The sequence below is a fragment of the Corvus cornix genome, chromosome 19, assembly GCF_000738735.6.
Source record: "Corvus cornix cornix isolate S_Up_H32 chromosome 19, ASM73873v5, whole genome shotgun sequence".
NCBI lineage: Eukaryota > Metazoa > Chordata > Aves > Passeriformes > Corvidae > Corvus > Corvus cornix.
In genome coordinates, this window is record NC_046348.1 from 8659030 (window position 1) to 8676937 (window position 17908).

General features: G+C 43.6%; 2 protein-coding genes across 3 annotated transcripts in view; both read left to right on the forward strand.

Annotated features, from left to right (window-relative positions):
• Positions 1 to 61: 61 nt before the first annotated feature.
• INTS2 (integrator complex subunit 2) lies at positions 62 to 14832 on the forward strand. Its single transcript, XM_010402579.3, has 24 exons — positions 62 to 424; positions 900 to 1038; positions 1670 to 1772; positions 1943 to 2056; positions 2395 to 2525; positions 2612 to 2785; positions 3292 to 3518; positions 4022 to 4147; positions 4706 to 4777; positions 4879 to 4993; positions 5631 to 5699; positions 5864 to 5998; positions 6415 to 6591; positions 6830 to 6938; positions 7645 to 7749; positions 8226 to 8390; positions 8538 to 8739; positions 9267 to 9392; positions 9998 to 10187; positions 11116 to 11358; positions 12353 to 12460; positions 12856 to 12961; positions 13131 to 13307; positions 13534 to 14832. Exons 1-24 carry the CDS (start codon positions 132 to 134, stop codon positions 13701 to 13703), a joined length of 3576 nt encoding a protein of 1191 aa, XP_010400881.3. The 5' UTR covers positions 62 to 131; the 3' UTR covers positions 13704 to 14832.
• Positions 14833 to 15320: 488 nt separating this feature from the next.
• BRIP1 (BRCA1 interacting protein C-terminal helicase 1) overlaps positions 15321 to 17908 on the forward strand; it is a 47370-nt gene continuing 44782 nt past the window's right edge. For both annotated transcript variants that reach the window (XM_010402334.3, XM_010402335.3), the window contains exons 1-4: positions 15321 to 15394; positions 16271 to 16398; positions 16992 to 17103; positions 17514 to 17708. In XM_010402334.3, coding sequence (XP_010400636.1) covers positions 16306 to 16398; positions 16992 to 17103; positions 17514 to 17708 — 400 coding nt within the window. In that variant the 5' untranslated portion in view covers positions 15321 to 15394; positions 16271 to 16305. The remainder of the gene's footprint in view (positions 15395 to 16270; positions 16399 to 16991; positions 17104 to 17513; positions 17709 to 17908) is intronic.

A 17908-nucleotide genomic window follows, 5' to 3' on the forward strand; every position in this document is an offset into this window, starting at 1 on the left:
TCTTCCTTTCCGTCCCTCAGCCTTCCCCGCCCCTCGGCCCTCCCGCCGTGACGTCACTTCCCGCTTCCCCCGGTAGTGGCGGCGGCGGCGGGTGGGCGCGCGGGAGCGGTGAGGGGGTCGCTGCCGCCGCCATGTCCGAGTGCTCGGCGCTGCAGTTCGTCAGCCCCTACGCCTTCGAGGCGATGCAGAAGGTGGACGTGGTGCGCCTGGCAGCGCTGAGCGACCCCGAGCTGCGGCTGCTGCTGCCTTGCCTCGTGCGCATGGCGCTGTGCGCGCCCGCCGACCAGAGCCAGAGCTGGGCGCAGGATAAGAAGCTGATCCTGCGGCTTCTCTCGGGGGTCGAGGCGGTCAACTCCATCGTGGCGCTACTGTCCGTGGACTTCCACGCGCTGGAGCAGGACGCCAGCAAGGAGCAGCAGCTCCGGTAACGCAGAGAACGGAGATCTGTGGCGGAAGCGCTGTGTGGCTTTTCCAGCTGTTCCAGTTGTTGCGGCTGTTTAAGTGCCGGACGAACCCGGCCGTTCGTGTCCCTTGACAATCTCCTAGGAAAGCCCTGGGGTTTAATTGTCTGTCCTAGGGATCTGTTCCCCCGCCGTGCTCGGCGGAGGGTGTGGGGTGCACTGGAAGAGCTGTCCCGGCGGGGAAGGGCTGGGACGGCTCTGTGGGATGAAGGGACAGGTCAGGTGGATGCGCTTTCCTGACTGTGCTGCTGGGGAATAGAAGCGCTTGAAATTTTGATGATCTACTGATTTAGCCGTCTTGTACTGCAATTACAACAGTCTTTACAGGTCTTTGGCGGGATAGAAGAGATCCCTGGAGAACTGCTGCCTTCCTTTAACCGAGAGCATTTCTGTTTTTGCAGAAACGTTTAATAGTTGTTGTTTTGAATTGCGTGCCAGGCACAAGCTGGGAGGTGGCAGTGGAGAAAGCATCTTGGTGTCACAGCTGCAGCACGGGCTGACGCTGGAATTTGAGCACAGTGACTCTCCTCGGCGGCTCCGGCTGGTGCTGAGCGAGTTATTGGCCATTATGAACAAGGTGAACTTCTTCATAGCTGGGTATTTGTGAGTTTTAGGTTGCACACTGCACTGGCTGACACACTGGTTCTGTTTCTGGTGCTGCTGGTAGTGTGAGCACTCTTCTCTAGTCCTTACCTGCTTTATCAAGATTCAAAGTCTCAGTCTGATTAAACTGGCTTGTGCTTAAACTCTTTGTGACTTCCTAAAGGAAGTCTTTGCTGGTATTACAGAGACTCTATAATACGCTGTACTCAAGCGTAATGTGATCTGGTGACCTATCAGTGCAGAAATAATTTGGAAATGAAGTGATGACTTTTCTCCATCCCATTCTTTGCTCCTATTGCAGGTGGTATTAGCCATCATATTTCCCTTTCCCCACTTCCTTGCTCACCCAACATTTTATTTTCCTTGTGTAAACTTAGAATGTCAGTGGGCTATTTTTCTGTCTTCTGAAAAGAAGCAATGATACCATCTGTGTTGAAGTATTTCCAGTTGTAAATATTTCTTAATCTACAAACTTCCTGCTTATTCTGTTTTGATAGCTCTATGCTTTTGGCAGTTTTTAATCTATTAAACATGCTGAATTTAAAGCAGATTTAGATAAACTGTTTCATAAAACCTGTTCAGTGATGATAAATATTGTCTTGCAGGTGTCAGAATCAAACGGCGAGTTTTTCCTCAAGTCTTCTGAGCTCTTCGAGAGTCCTGTTTACCTGGAGGAGGCAGCAGATGTTCTCTGCATTTTACAAGCAGGTGTGGTGTTCTGTATTTATGGTATTCTCTGCCCTCTCACAAGCGCAACAAAAAACTTTTGGAGCTGTTGTGATGGATTTAAGGTTAATCTAAGCTGTGCAGCTCTTGGAAACGGGGTTTTTTGTTTCCCAATGAAACATTGTGACTTTCAACACCTTCTTTCCATCCAGAGCTGCCCTCACTGTTGCCAATAGTGGATGTGGCCGAAGCTCTGTTGCATGTTAAGAACGGAGCTTGGTTCCTTTGCCTTCTGGTGGCCAATGTCCCTGACAGCTTCAACGAGGGTGAGTTACAGCTGCTTCTTCTCCAGCTTCTGAAATGATTTCTATCAGTGTGGTTAATTCTGGGCTAACCCACGAGTTACACAGATTTGAACTGCTGGATGGTGCCATCTGATCATGTTGATTCCCATTTTTTGCAGCCTGCTTATAGGCCAGGCTCGTTGTGTGTCACAGCTTTTCATCTGTAGGTCACCGTTACAAAGGCTGATTGGGCAGGGAACGGCTGGGGCTAAGAACCTGCTCTGTCCTAGCTAACAGTTCTTGTCCCTTCCACTGAGACATGAGGTGAAAATTTGTATTAGGAAGGGTGGATTTCCTCACAGCTGCTTTTGGATCTTTAGTCTGCAGAGGTTTGATTAAGAATGGTGAGCGGCAGGATGAGGAAAGCGTTGGAGGCCGGCGCAGAACAGAAGCTCTTCGGCACCTGTGCAAGATGAACCCTTCCCAAGCCCTGAGGGTCCGGGGCATGGTGGTGAGTCTGTCACGAGAATCATCATTAAGAACCTTCCTGAAGCTTCAAACCCAACAAAGATGGCTGAGCCTGAGTGTTTTATCTAGGTGGAAGAGTGTCACCTACCAGGTCTTGGTGTGGCTTTGACCTTGGATCACACCAAGAACGAATCCTTAGATGATGGAGTGAGTGACCTGGTGTGTTTTGTGAGTGGTTTGCTGCTTGGAACAAATGCAAAGGTCCGAACATGGTTTGGAACTTTTATCCGAAATGGCCAACAGGTAGGAAAATCTTTGAGTATTCTGCTTTTAAAGAAATATTCTTGTAGCTTGCTGTAACTCTTCTGGATGTGGGCTGCATATTTGTCTGAATGCACATGAATCCTTTTGCACGTCTTGAAGGACCTGTCTTTACAAGGCAGCCTCTTATGGGGCCCTCAGGTCTACAAGTAACGTCCCTTGAATGCAGCAGCTGTTTGGTTGTTCCCCTGAGAGATTTTAGGCACGGAAACCAGGGAATTGTATGTTTGTAATATTTACCTGATATGTATGTTCATCCTCAGTGTTCACAGTAGGAAGATGCATCTTGACTTGCTTAGCTGACTTGGTTCAAGCTAGGATTTTGGTGTAAGAAGCTGTTCTAATATGGTCACATGTTACCTGTTGCCCTGCTACTGAAAACTATTTAAAAAAAACAACCCTCTTCCCTTGACTGTGGAAACTCTTACGTAATGCATTGTTCGATGGGCTGAACTTGTCTTGTTCTCGTCTTTTAACCCCTTACACAGAGAAAAAGAGATAACATCAGCTCTGTGCTGTGGCAGATGAGGAGGCAGCTGCTGCTGGAGCTCATGGGCATCCTGCCCACAGTGCGCAGCACCCACATTGTGGAGGAGGCCGATGCTGACACGGAGCCCAATGTGTCTGTGTACTCAGGGCTGAAGGAGGAGCACGTGGTGAAGGCCAGCGCCTTGCTGCGGCTCTACTGTGCTCTCATGGGCATTGCTGGCCTCAAGTAAGGAACCTTCTCATGTGCTGGGGTTCTGTTCATTTCAGCAGAGGATGAGGGCTTTGGGCACTTCTGCCTTAATGCCACTGTGTCCTCAAAACCTGCGGCAGGACTCACCAATTTCAGTACTAGGGGAGGCTCTGTTGCTGCAAAATCACTTCTGCAGACTTGTTAAGGGAAGTCTAAACCCACATGGTTGGAGCAGTGTGTAATTGTATGGATTTTGAATTTCTGTTCCTTTGCTTTCACTTTTTAGAGAGTACTAATGTAGCATCTTTATGCATTGTTAGTTTCAATTTAAGTAGTTTGTACTAATAGGCAAGATTATATCCTGGGGAAGCTTTCTCACTGTTGTCTCTTAGCAGAGATTTTTACGTCTTTAAGTTCAGAGAGAATGACCAACTTGATAGATTGAATAACAGTGAAAACTCAGTCTTTAACCACTGTGAGAGACTGGAAATCTCTTCCCTGTTAAATCCCAGCTTTGTTTTGTTCTCTGTCCTGCTCAGGCCCACTGATGAGGAAGCTGAGCAGCTCCTGCAGCTGATGACGAGCCGCCCTCCCGCAACCCCGGCCGGTGTCCGCTTTGTGTCCCTGTCCTTCTGCATGCTCCTGGCCTTCTCCACTCTGGTCAGGTACTCTCAGTACAGGAGGAGCTTTGGAAGATCTGACTGTTTTAGCACCATTAAGGCAATGCCCTTCCCAGACCTGCACAGTTTTTTCCCCCTCTAATTCTTTATAAATCTCCGTATGTTGATGGAAGGGATTTGTCTCACTCTGCAGTGAGTGAATGGATATTTCACTCTTGTTTTATAGCAAGTCTTTTGAGAGGGGAGCATTAGCATGAACTTAGTTTGAGTGGTTTTTTGAAGACTAAAGTAGGCCCGACTAGTTCACTTTTCTATGGAACAAGCTCATGGCTAAATTCTTTAGAGTCCCTGTTCAAAAGAGAAGCAGTGCAGATAATTCAGGGGGGTAGCTTTCTGTTGGGTGCATTCCAAAAAGGAAGTTGCCTGACAGTTGGACTGACCGTTGTGCCAAATATCACTGCTTCTCAGCAGTTGGATGCTACAGTGAAAGTGACAAAAAGTCTCCTGGGTAAGATTCCTCAAATACTGGCTTTTCTGCAAGTGATAGTGAAACTAGCACTGGTTTTCTGGGAAAAGGATCTATTATGGATTTTCTTTGTGCAGCACCCCGGAACAGGAGCAACTCATGGTGATGTGGCTCAGTTGGATGATAAAGGAAGAAGCCTACTTCGAAAGGTGAGAGCAGGCTGGATTTCTTTCAATGATTCCAGTAATCTCACATTTATTTATGTCCTGTTTACCTATGTCCTGTATTTCTTGCTCTTTGTTACCATCAGCATTTCTGGTGTGTCTGCTTCCTTTGGAGAGATGCTCCTCTTGGTAGCCATGTACTTCCACAGCAACCAGCTCAGTGCCATCATCGATTTGGTCTGTTCCACCTTGGGAATGAAGGTAAATCCTAAACTATTTCTAGCCTGTACATTTGTCTGTTAAAATCAACTTTTTGCTGTGTTTTGATGCTTTGGTATTTATTTTTGATATAAAGAACTTTAGTTTTGTAATATACCTAAACTAAACATAACCTGAAAAATGGGTAATAATTCCTCTGAAAGAGCATTAAAATGTGCATAGCTCTTGATACAGAAGTATATTATGATAAAAGTATCTTCAAAAAGTGCTGCCCTGTTGAAATCATTATTTCCAAGAAATGAACTTCTTAGAAGACTGATTGAAGTAGCTTCCAAATGGAGCTACAAGGCTTTTATTTTAAATCTTTAAAAGAAATATCTATATATGTAAAAATTAATTTCAGTAAATTACTAAGGGACATTTGCCAGCAATTCACTATTGTGAAACAGTGTCTCACCGGATGTAAAAGCTGGGTAGGGAGTTTTTAGGACAAGGAAGACATGGGGTGATGAACTTGTGACATTTGAAAATATTTCTGTTCGACATTTGGTACAAATGTGAACATTTTCCTGGTATCCCAGTCAAGACAAGTTTTAAAGGGCTAAAAGCTAACAGTTTATAAAATAAATTTAGTTGTAAGAAGTACTTTCAATTCTAAGTACTTTCTTCTGAATTTCAGATTGTTATTAAGCCCAGCTCGCTCAGCAGAATGAAGACAATCTTCACACAGGAGATTTTCACTGAACAGGTATTTTCAACCTAGGGATTTTTTTTCCCCCCTCTGCCCTTTCCTTTCCCTTTGGGGTATTCTGCAAAAATAAAGAGATTCCAGTCAGGACTGTGCTCTGTGACTTTTACACCTTGTGCCTTGTGCAAAGTGGTGTTTTTCTGTTAATTGTATCTTTCCTTTAGGTGGTTACAGCCCATGCTGTCCGTGTGCCTGTTACAGGCAACCTCAGTGCCAACATCACTGGCTTTTTACCTATTCACTGCATTTACCAGCTTTTAAAGAGTCGTTCCTTCACCAAGCACAAAGTATCCATTAAGGTATGACCTTTGTTTTATTTCTGTTTGTAATTCTGAATGCCGATGAGGTTTTGCAGGCTGGTTCAATTATAGGAGCAGGATTCTTGATGAATTTTGTGCCTTACTACCATGTAATTTAAGAAGGAACTGTGTTTTAAGTCAGGGTGCCCATTTTTAGCTCTGTAATCCAGAGACCACAACTTAGTGAAGTTAAAAATAGTAAGTTTCTCTCCCCCATTTGTGCTTAATCGTAGTCAGAATGATTTTCCAGCCAGGACAAGTTCTGTTTGTGAATCAGGATCCAGGATACAGGGTTCATGACCAATTCAGAACTGATGTTGCACTTTCCAAAGTCAAAGCCTCATTTATTAAAAGGGGTTTTACTTGCAGACAAAGCAAACTGGCAGCTGCTCATGTCATGGGATGTTCTCTTCTAGGACTGGATCTATCGGCAGCTCTGTGAAACCACCACCCCGCTCCACCCTCAGCTGCTTCCCCTTATTGATGTCTACATTAACTCCATCCTTACTCCTGCATCTAAATCCAACCCAGAGGCCACCAATCAGCCTGTCACAGAACAGGAGATCCTTAATGTTTTCCAAGGACTCTCTGGGGTAATGGACTTGTTTGGATCTTTCATGTACTTTATGTGAACGTGATTCAGGATTTTGCACTTATGTTAAGTTGCCTCACTTTTTGTCTTTACTGCCTGTAAACTGTTTCCTGCTACAGTCATGTGTTTTTAAGTGAATCTTGTTACTCAGGTATTCATCATATTTGTAGGTAAACCCAAATTTTTCTTCACAAGAATCAGGACTGCAACCTGACCTTTGTGTGTGGTTTTATGTGCAGGGAGAAAATACTCGTCCCACCCAGCGCTTCAGCATCACCACACAACTGCTCGTCCTCTACTATGTCCTGTCCTATGAAGAGGCACTGCTGGCCAACACAAAGATTCTAGGTAAATGTGAGAACATCAGGGGGGAAACAGATTAACTGAAAATTAGGTGCAAAGAGAGGAAAAAGTCATGCTGCTGTCATATTCAAGCATAGCATAAAACTTTTAAGAAGTTTGTATTAAATAAAACATTACTGTAGAGATTCAGGACATTAAGTTCCTGCTAAAACTCTGTAGTTGAGTAATTTGTTTTGCAGATTAATAGAGGTCCAAGCTGGCCAAAGAGTTACAAGAAATGTTTATGAGCATCTAATGAATGTAACAAAAATTAACAAGGACTTCATAATTGAGATCTTCATTTATTCACGTGTCATCAAACTTGCACACACTTTTCTTTGAGTTGGCAATTTTATAGTTGGCAATACTTAATGATCCCGTTTTTGCCTTTGAAATGGAGACTTTAAATCAGTGCTAAAAGACTGCTGTGTATTTTATTGATGAAATTAAACTTCAGTGAAAATTGAGTGTTTATATCTGCTGTGTGTTTTTACCAGCCCTTTTAAAGGTGCAAAACTTCCAGCATTCTTCAGTCTTTTTTCATCATGCTAATCAAGGAAGCCTGAAACACTGTAAAGTCAATTACAGATATTTTCTCGATTTTACCTGGGTAGAGACCAGTGCTTTACATTTTCTTTATTGATCCAGTTGGGGAAATACTTGTTTTTAGCTGTAACTGTTACGTTTGGTTTCTTGTCCCATTCCCCTGTAGCTGCAATGCAGAGAAAACCCAAGTCCTACTCTTCAGCATTGATGGATCAGATTCCAATCAAGTACCTCATCCGGCAGGCGCAGGGGCTACAGCAGGAACTGGGAGGTAAAAATGTGTGTGAAGGTCTAAAGTGCATGAGAAGGAAGGCTGAGTGTTCTCAGCTCAGTGGCTGTTGCTTTTTTCATAGCTTGCTTTCATTTTTACTGCTTTTAAAATCTCTCAGGAGTAGCTACTGAGATTGCAGAGATGTCTGAAGAGTAACAGTGAAAGTGTGAGGAAAGCAGTTCCTTTTAGAGTGGGTCTTACCTCCCTAGGGCAGGTTTTAGGGTAGGAATTACATGAGAATGTTGAATATTCCAGGCTGAGTTTAAGAGTTTATACTGTAGAGTCCTCCCACCTTTCCAAAGGGTAACTTTTCCTCTCTGTTGGAGTTAGAAGATCAGGTTATGAACGTGCACCTCACTGAGCTGCTTGGCAGTGATTCACTACAGGTCAGTGGTTGAAATGAAAGGCCCAGATGTGTTCAGGTGAGAGATGCAGCTGCTCAAATCTGAGCTGTGAATGTCCCTGATGTCCCCAAGGGTTGCACTCTGCCCTGCTGAGGCTCCTGGCCACCAACTACCCGCACCTGTGCATCGTGGACGACTGGATCTGCGAGGAGCAGATCACCGGCACTGACGCCCTGCTCAGGAGGATGCTCCTCACCAACATGGCCAAGAACCACTCTCCCAAACAGCTCCAAGAAGGTAAATAACTTCATTCCAAGTAAATTCTTTCCAAATGGGTTGGAATATAGTGGATTTGGAAGGGTCATTATACTGCACTGGTACAGCAGAAATGCTTCAAATGTCAGAAGTCCAGTTTTACCAAGGTCCCGTTGGTTTTGTTTGCAGCCTTTTCCATGCTTCCTGGAAATCACACCCAGCTGATGCAGATCCTGGAACATTTGACCCTTCTCTCAGCTGGAGAATTGATCCCCTATGCAGAAGTGTTGACCTCAAACATGAATCTCTTGCTGGAAGCTGGAGTCCCACGGGGGATTCTGCAGGCTGTCAATAAACTCTGGATGGTTCTGAACACTGTCATGCCCAGAAGGTATCAAGGCTCAGAATATTATTTGGCTTCTTGGTGCACATAGGTGGGAGGCCACTTCCCCTTTTAAAAATAATGACACAATGCCTTTATCTGGGAGATTGGAGGCTGCGACTGAATAGATTGTGTTGGAGCTGCATTTCTTTTTGGTTTGTGGACGTTTTGAACCTTTGCATTTAAAAGGAAGGTGGTTCTTGTTCTCAGGGGAAAGGAAGTCACCAGTTCAGTTTAAAATACAGGAGTGTAGTTTTATACTGTCTATTGTTTATGTGAATTACTGATGAAACAGGAACTCACTTCGGTAAAAAAAATGGCTTTTTTAATGAAGTAGATGCTCTACTGCAGTGAAAACTGCTGTGAGTCTGGGGAGTGTTAAGTTAACTGCACCTTGGTTAACTTCAAGGGCTGAAAATAGGGATTTTGCTATTTGATAGGCCTAGAAAAATATGGCTGAGTGACCAAATGGTTAGGGAACCCCTTTTCATATAAAAATTTTCTATTAAAAAATCATAAGAGTTTTCTCATTTTAGGTTGTGGGTGATGACTGTTAATGCCCTGCAGCCTTCCGCAAAAATAGTCCGACAGCAGAAATACACCCAGAATGATCTGATGATTGATCCCCTGATTGTACTGAGGTGTGATCAGAGAGTTCACAGGTGAGTGTCTGTGCTGCTACACAGTGAATGCTAAACATAAAGGTGTCCATCAGAAAACTTCTAAAAGCTTTCAGCACTTCAAAACATCTTTGCAAGCTAATCACAGGAGCTTGGCAATTGCATCTGTGTTGTTTTAAGCTTGGCTTGAGGACTGAGGAGCTGGGCCTGCTGTTCCAGCATTTAGTCCTGTCCAGCTGAGTGCCCAGCTGTGTTTTGGAAACTTTGGGATTTGCACATGGCTCATCCGTTCTGGATTTGGGTGTGTGAATTTGTGGTAAATGGCTTTGCAGCGTGTTTGGAATGGCTGCTCCATGTGGTGGTGGGTGAGGTTGTAGCTGTAACATCCTTCCAGCTCTTGTGCCATCCCTCTTGGGCCTGTAGGTTTTCCATCCTTTTGGGGAACAGTTTCTGCCAGTGGGTGCTTGATGGATGTGACAAAGGCAGATTTGCTTCATTTCCCAGGGAAGTCTTTGCAGTACTTAGAAATTGGTTCCTCCAGATGTCAGCGATGCCAGAGGAGGAGCTGTGGTGCTACAGCCTTTGGGAGTGCTTTTAGTTTGTTCATGTTACTGAAATGTCTTTATTTTACTGTGTTCCCATATCAGGAGTCCTCCTCTGATGGATATCATTTTGCACATGTTGAATGGGTATCTTCTTGCTTCAAAAGCTTACCTTAATGCTCACCTGAAAGAAACAGCAGAGCAGGACATTAGGCCATCCCAAAACAATGCAATGGGTCCAGAGGCCCCAGAAGTTACAAGAGAAGAACTAAAAAATGCTTTGCTTGCTGCTCAGGTAAGGGAAGAAATGGATATTACGCAATGTGAGGAAAAACAGATAAAAGAGAAATGCAGAAACAGGAAATTAAAAAAGGGGACCTTTTAAATTCATTTGGTTTTTTACCAACTTCTGTTACCATGGAAAAGAAAACTGCCTCTCTATTCAGATGGTTAAATATTTTCTTTTTTCTTGTCTGAAGCATTGTGCTGATTTACTGCTTTGATAGTGGTTGTTCTGTCAGAACAGAAGAGTTCTGCTTACCAGCCCTTTTGCCTTGGTGCTTGTGTGATCCAGAGGCTGTTTCTGTGCTTGGATTTGGAGCAGTAAAACACCAATAAACGTGACAGACCTATGTCTGATCATCAGAAGGATGTTTCAGGGAAGCAGCCAGCACTGGGAAGTGGGAGGCTGAAGGACGGTTCACTTCCTTAACTTGACCTTATGGAAATTCTTGAGTAATCCTGTTTCACAGACATCTCTTCATCCCTCTGTCTGGAAAAATGTCACATAGGAAGTTCCCATTATAACATGATTTTTGAGTTAATAGGAAGTTTTATATTTAAATGAGCAAGGTGGTCTCCCTTGAATACTGTGAATTACATGGCCTTGTGCATATTTTGTCTGCTCTGGATGCTTTAAGGGACCACTGGATATTTATTTTGAAGTAATACGAGATTCCATTGAATTGACTCTTTCTATTTGTGATTATGTTAATCTGTTGGATTCAGCCTTTTTAAATTTGAGTCTTGATTGAGATAAAGTGTTGAAGTTTTTAAAACGTTCTGATTCTAGAGCTGAGTCATTTTCATTCTGCACTTAAAAAAACTTGTAGGTAGAAATCCTAATCACATGGCAATCTTCCATTTCTTAAATTGTCCTTATTTTGTATTTGATTTATTTCACTAGGAGTTTTTTAAGCATCGTCTGTGGCTTTTCTCCACAGGACAGTGCTGCTGTGCAGATCCTTCTGGAGATCTGCTTGCCTACAGAAGAAGAGAAGGGCCAGAGCAGCACTGCTCATGATTTACTGAGGGATGTGCAGAGCCCCCCGAGCCCGCAGGGTGCTGAGGCAGAGGAGGAGGAGAGTTTGCTGTGCAACCTGCGGGAGGTGCAGTGCCTCATCTGCTGCCTGCTGCACCAGATGTACATTGCCGACCCCAACATCGTCAAACTCGTGCACTTCCAGGTCTGCTTTGTACTGCTTTAGCTCTGTTTTGGTTTGTCAGGTTGGCAAAGAGCCAAGTGGAGTGGTTGGGGGCTGCTGAATGTTCCTCAGAAATTACAACAACCCACTTTTCTCCTTCCTGTCTCCTCCAATTTGTAGAGCTCACACTTCATCCCTATTTCAGTGCTTGGTGTCTTGGTTGTGGTAAGAAGGCAGCACCTGAACTCTGCCTGTTCCTCATCATTAAACACCTACTTTGTGCCTCTGCCCTTCTTAAATTTGTCCATCTAGGCCAAGGAAAACTGCCCCAATCATCTTATGATTACTTGTTCCACATCTTTTTTGGGTTAGTTTTTTCTGGCCATGTTTTTAAATTAATATTCCCATTATTCAAATCTCATTTGGCTTCAAATGTAAACATCTTATCTTTCCTTTTTGTTAGGGCACAGTTTATCTCTTTAGAGTGGAAGGAGAAAGGTTGGCCCTGCCAAAGCAGCTGAGCACCTTCAAAAAATGAAGAGGGAAAAGATTAGCAATTTTTAAAACAGAAATGTGTTTTTAATGCATATTAAATTACTCCTTGCCAGATGGCAGACTCTTTACAAGGAGTTAACTTACCTTGACCTGGAACTGATTAAGTGATAAAAAAGTCATTATGAGGCAGTTGTGAAATGAGCAGGTTGGGGCTGATGGTGAAATTCAGAACACAGGAAAGACACAGAAGGAAAGGGTCACTGCAGTCTGGGTTTGGTTGGGGGGTGGAGGGAGAGTTTCCATGCAAATAATTCATTGAATATTGAGGGTAAAGAACTGATTCAGACCCTGGGTTTGTACCCAGCCTGCCTCTTGTTGCCTTGGCATTACAGGCCTGCTGCAACCTCTGAACAAAAGGGAGTTACAAATATATTCATTTTTAAAAAAAGCATTAACACAGGTATAATTTAAAATCTTCTTTGAAGCAGGATTTTTAAAACGCCTGTGACGCATTGGCACATCTGTTTTCTTAATCCCACAGGGTTATCCATGTGAGCTTCTGGCACTGACAGTGGCTGGGATCCCATCCATGCACATCTGTCTGGATTTCATTCCTGAGCTCATTGCCCAGCCTGAACTTGAAAAACAGGTACTGTGCAGTCACCTGGCTGGAGGATCACTGTGGGTGTTAGCCCTGATGAAATACTGGCTGAGGGGAGGGAATAAAATAGTTACTAAAAATGTCCTGTTCTAACTTGTCTGGGGTATTAAGGTAATATTTGTAGCACTTTTACCTTAAATTAAAGGCCTGGCATTGCAGACAACTGGAATTTGTTGGGCTAAAGATTCCCTGTTTCTGTATCAAACCAACGTTGTAGTTGCTCTTATTTAATCCTTTCTAGTATTGAGTTACTGCTGATCAACTAAGGTTAAAACTGGAACATATCAGACCTAAAGATCTTTTATCAGGGTTGCATTGTAAATTGTGTGGTGCTTTGTTGCTCATCTCTTGCTTCTGTCTCTTGCCTGTCCCCTACTTGACAGATCTTTGCCATCCAGTTGCTTTCCTATCTGTGTATCCAGTATGCCCTGCCCAAATCCCTCAGCGTGGCTCGTTTGGCCATCAACGTGATGGGGACCCTGCTCACAGGTATCACCCCAGCAACCCCAGAATTCGCTGCTGTGGGAGCCAGAATGATTTCTCTAGGCTGAATGCAGTTTTATCTAAGTGTCTAATTGCTGTTGTAAATGCAACAACAGTTCTTGATTGGATTTCATAATCATTTATTTTTACTTCTCCATTTTCTTCTGCTTGGCAGTTCTGACCCAGTCCAAGCGTTACACGTTTTTCATGCCCACCCTGCCTTGCCTGGTGTCCTTCTGCCAAGCCTTTCCTCCCCTGTATGAGGACATCATGTCCCTGCTGATCCAAATAGGACAAGTTTGTGCCTCCGATGTTGCTACACAGACACGGGACTTCGACCCCATCATCACCCGTAAGTCAAGAACCTTAAAAAACACCCCAAAGGAGTCAGACCTAGGGAACTGAAACAGAAGTGTTGTGGTGTCTCTAGAAATAACCTGTGGGGTGAGTGCTGGTGCCTGGAAGAGTGCTGGCTCAGCTTTGCACTCTCATGGCATCCATATTTGTGTTATGGCTGTAAAATAACAACTGTCAATACTTACTTAGATGTATTTTGCTGCTTCTGCTTCATTTGCTAGGTCTGCAGCAACTGAAGGAGAAGCCACATGATTTCTCAGGACTCTGTAAAGATTCCTCCAGCAAAAGCTGTTCCAGGGACACTGCAAGCCTGGACCCCGATGTTCGGCTGTGCCAGTGTGTGGAAAACACCATCATTGAAATAATTAACATGAGTGTCAGTGGAGTTTAGGAAAAACTCCAGGGAAGCTGTACTGTAGCTTTTCCCTCTGTTTATGGTGCCTACATTTGGAAAAAGCTGTGAAAGTGGACTGAGGAACTGGAGCAAAAGTCCACATTTTTCATTAATTTCATTCAGTCACAGCTGAGAAGAAAATCCTTTCAACAGGATTTTGTTGCTTTCAGTGAAAACTTCTGAGGCTGATGGGATCAGTAAATAGTTTCCAGGGAAACCATGATTTTCAGGCTTGCTCAGTTCCTGAAGTGATGCAGCAACACACCTGGAAGGGTTTTATAACACTGAAAAGTGAATATTTAATTTGTTGGGCAAACAGCAAAATGATGGGGAAGAAAAATGAGATTGAAGTGCTTTGCTTGAGTTAAATGAACTGCAGTTCCAGAGCCTTGCAGAGCAAGTTGGAATAAAATACTCCAAGGAATACTTGAAAAAGTGGTGTCAGTAACTTGCACCATCACACCGAGTTCTAAGAAAATGTTTTCACTTTTATTTGTGTATCAAACCATTGGTCAAAGCTTAAGTTCATGAGATCAGGAACTTAATTTAAAGATCAGCCAGCCTTCACTGAGAGTTTGAAACTGGTCTAAAAGTTTCTTTTAAAAAAAAGAAAGTACTGATAGTAAAAATGAGCTGTATAAATGTGATTTTTTTAAAGAATGCACCTCAGATGGTTTTACATTTTTTAACTTAAAAAAGTTGAAAAAGACTTGAAGAAATGAAGAAATGGTATCTTGAGCTGTCATCAGGATAAGATTAAAAAAAGAAATGGATGCTGAGGGTGACTGTGCAGAGGAATAAGGAGAGGAATTACAGGTTTCAGCCATGCCAAAGCACTTCCAAGGCCAAATCCTTTGTGCTCCATCATGGAGTTGGTTGTTCTTTTGCATATAAAGATGGAATTACCACATGGAAATGTGGGAAAACCCCTGTGGATTTGTGTTCCAGGATTCCTGGCTGTAACACCCCATATCACCATCTGCCTACCGAGTGTATTTTTGTCATCTTAATGTAAATTATGTAAATAATCTGAATGTATGTATTTTTTTTTCTCCTCAGTTCCAAGTGTAATTTTATATGCTGTAGTGGTATTTAAATAAAAAACCCAACAACAGTACGACTGAAATTCAAAGGGGTTGCCTGTATTGATCTTAAGTTTTCCAGATTCATCCCAAATTTCACCTGAGGAAAACACCTGGGGCACAGACACCTGACAAGAAGAGAAGAACTTGGGGCTTCTGTGTGTGGCAGTAGTGAAAAGACACTGGCTTTATGAAAACTATTAATTTTTTCATTGTGTTTTCTGTGGACTTAAAACAAGGATGATAATAATAGTAATAATAATAATGATAATGATACCAAGTAATAGTATGCAATGCTTATACAATTTATTTATAATAAATACAAACCCAAATAATAGAATAATATGATAATATAATTCATAATAATCATGATAAAGGCCAATAACAAGTATTCGAGTATTTCACAGGGCGCGCGGTTGCCTAGCAACGCGTACAACCCGGAAGCCAACAAGGCGCCCTGTGATTGGCTTTCGGCGCGCAGAGCTGGGGGCGGGAACGTTCCAGTGTGCGCTTTGCTGAGTGGCGGCGCGTGGCCCTTTCCTGTCAGCTGATTGGCTGGGGCGGAGGCGGGAAGGACGGAGGGCGCTGAGGGGCCGCGCTGCCCAGGTGCGGGGCCGTGAGGGGCGCGGGGGGAAGCGGCTGCCGGCGCTGCCGCCTCGCCGAGCGCACAAAGGAAGCGAACGCCCAGGTGCCGCTGCGTGGGCTGGGCTGAGGCGGCCCCACTGCTTCCTGAGCTCCGCCTGCCCTCGGGAGGCAAAACAGCTCTGCCCGGACCGAGATGTCGCTGGGGGGAGTGCCCGGTGCGCTCCTGGTGGATCTGATCACACCACGAAGGGTCTCTGCAGTGTCCCGGGCCCTCCCTCCTCCTCAGGGGCAAACTTAATTCGGAGTACTGCTCGTTTAAGCGAGTCACCCTCCCAGAATGGGTTGGGGAAAAGCCTTTTAACGTGGTGGCCTTTGCTTTAAGAACGAGGGGTTGGATGTAAACTCATCTCAGCGATCTCCTTTTGCTAGAATTGCTTTTTCCTGTTGAGGAACTCGGTGATGAAGCCGAATCATGCCATACATTGGTGGTCTTCCGATGTATATGTTTAATTATTAAAAGGCAGATGAGGACACACATGTCAGTGAGTTAATTTATCCCAGGGAATCTACCAGATTAAAGTTGCTCTCTTACTTTGTCGGTGCTGAAAAGCTATCTCCAGTCTGACTAATAGAATCTGAACTGGTGTGTGCACTTCATCGTGTTTTTATTTTAATTGCTGATGCTACTCTTTAGCTGGTGACAACTTGCTCTTGCTTGTAATGTGGACCAAGTCTGAAATAATTATGTGTGGTATAAATTCCTGTATTCCAATTCTCTTAATATCCTGAGCTGTTACCAGGTTAACAGCTTCTCCTTGTTTTCATTTGGTGCTGCATTTGTTTCAGGTTTTGCCTGTTTGTTAGTATTGAGTTACTAATTCTGTATTTTAATTGCAGTTCTAAACCTGAAGTAAACGGGAGAAAAACTTGCAATGCCTTCTGATGGGGCAGAATATACAATTGGGGGGGTGAAGATCCTCTTCCCCTGCAAGGCTTACCCCTCCCAGCTCGCTATGATGAATGCTGTGAGTAGAATTTGTACTGGTATTTGCCAGACTAAGAGCTTGTGTTTTCCAATATCTGAAATTCAAAAATCTCTGTCAGCATTTAGAAAACTGACACACATTAAATTCAGAGCCCGCAGTGTCTTGAGAATTTCAGTGGTAGCAACTCAGTGTTCTCTGTGCTGTGCAATATCTGGACCATGGTTAGGGAATGCAGAAGTACATTTTGGATTTGGGAGCATTTATGCCAAGAAATAAGTTCCATGTGTTGTAAATGTATGGTTATTTATCTAGGTGTACTGTAATAACAGTTGTCTATAAATATTCAAGTTTTCAAGGGGGGAATGATTTAGTAAAACACGCTGTTTAAGCAGAATAATTATATATAGCAATATTTCAATAAGTTTTAATTTTTTGAGAACTCTTTCAAAATGAATTATTGCATTTATATTTAAACATTTTTGAAGAATTTTAACCAGCAGCAGGATAAGAGGGCACAGAATTAAGATGTGCCAGGGGAAGTTTAGGCGGGACATTAGGACGTTATTGCTAAGATCAGCTAGAGACATCTGCTTTGTTTTCTGTTAATTCTGTTTCTTTTATTCTCCTTAAAGATTGTTAAAGGCTTGAATAACAGGCAGCACTGTTTGCTGGAGAGCCCTACAGGAAGTGGCAAAAGCTTGGCATTACTTTGTTCTGCATTATCGTGGCAGCAGTCTTTGTATGGTAAGTGTCTTAGTGTCTGCGTAATTTTTGTTACAAAATGAACAATAGTTAATTATTGTTCATCTGCCTTTAAACATTTGGTTTCAGGTCTTTGTCCACCATTGGACACCTTGCCTTAATGGCAGCATAAAGCAGTAATGCTGAGCTGGATGTAGATCCATAAGGGAACGTGGCTGTTGGAACTTTGGAAGAAAATCCTTGAGAGTTGTAGTTGTGTGGATTGAATGGAAAGGGGCAGGTGTTTTCCTTTCTGTGCACTGCTGTTCTTCAGAGGGTGACCACAGATTGCTCAGCACTGTAGAGACACCAGGCTTCTAACCTGAACTTCCACCTTCACTGTTCTGCACCTCTGGCTCTCGTGTAGAGTCTGGGGTGGTTTTTAATGACAGACAAATGACTTTGTCCCTCAGAGAAATCAGTGCCAACCTCATCATGTGAGAAGGAAGAGAGGAAGGCAGAGCCGTCCCCACCGTGTCACTGCAAATGTCACTCCCAGTCTAAGAGCAACGAGGCTGCAACGAGTGGGACTCACAGTGCTCCTTCTTCTGCCAATAATCCTGACACGGGAACTTCCAGGAAACCTGGAAGCCCATTGACAAACACAGGTAACTTCATACAGAGGCAGCTAAAATTCTCTTCTGGAAGTAACTGCTGCTTTCAAGCCAGGAATGTTTTTTTACCATCATAGTAACAGGCATGGTTCTGCCCTGTGTGAAATCTCTCTGGTGGTTAATGTGTCTAGGAATGTCTAACACTGTTTCCTACACCATATATATTCGTAGTAATTCTAGCAGTTACTATTCTG

Coding starts and splice junctions, on each gene's coding strand:
- INTS2 (XM_010402579.3), top strand. CDS start 132: ATGTCCGAGTGCTCGGCGCTGCAGTTCGTCAGCCCCTACGCCTTCGAG. Junction 2,786..3,291: donor TTATCCGAAATGGCCAACAG/GTAGGAAAATCT, acceptor CCCCTTACACAG/AGAAAAAGAGATAACATCAG. Junction 12,461..12,855: donor AGCCTGAACTTGAAAAACAG/GTACTGTGCAGT, acceptor CCTACTTGACAG/ATCTTTGCCATCCAGTTGCT.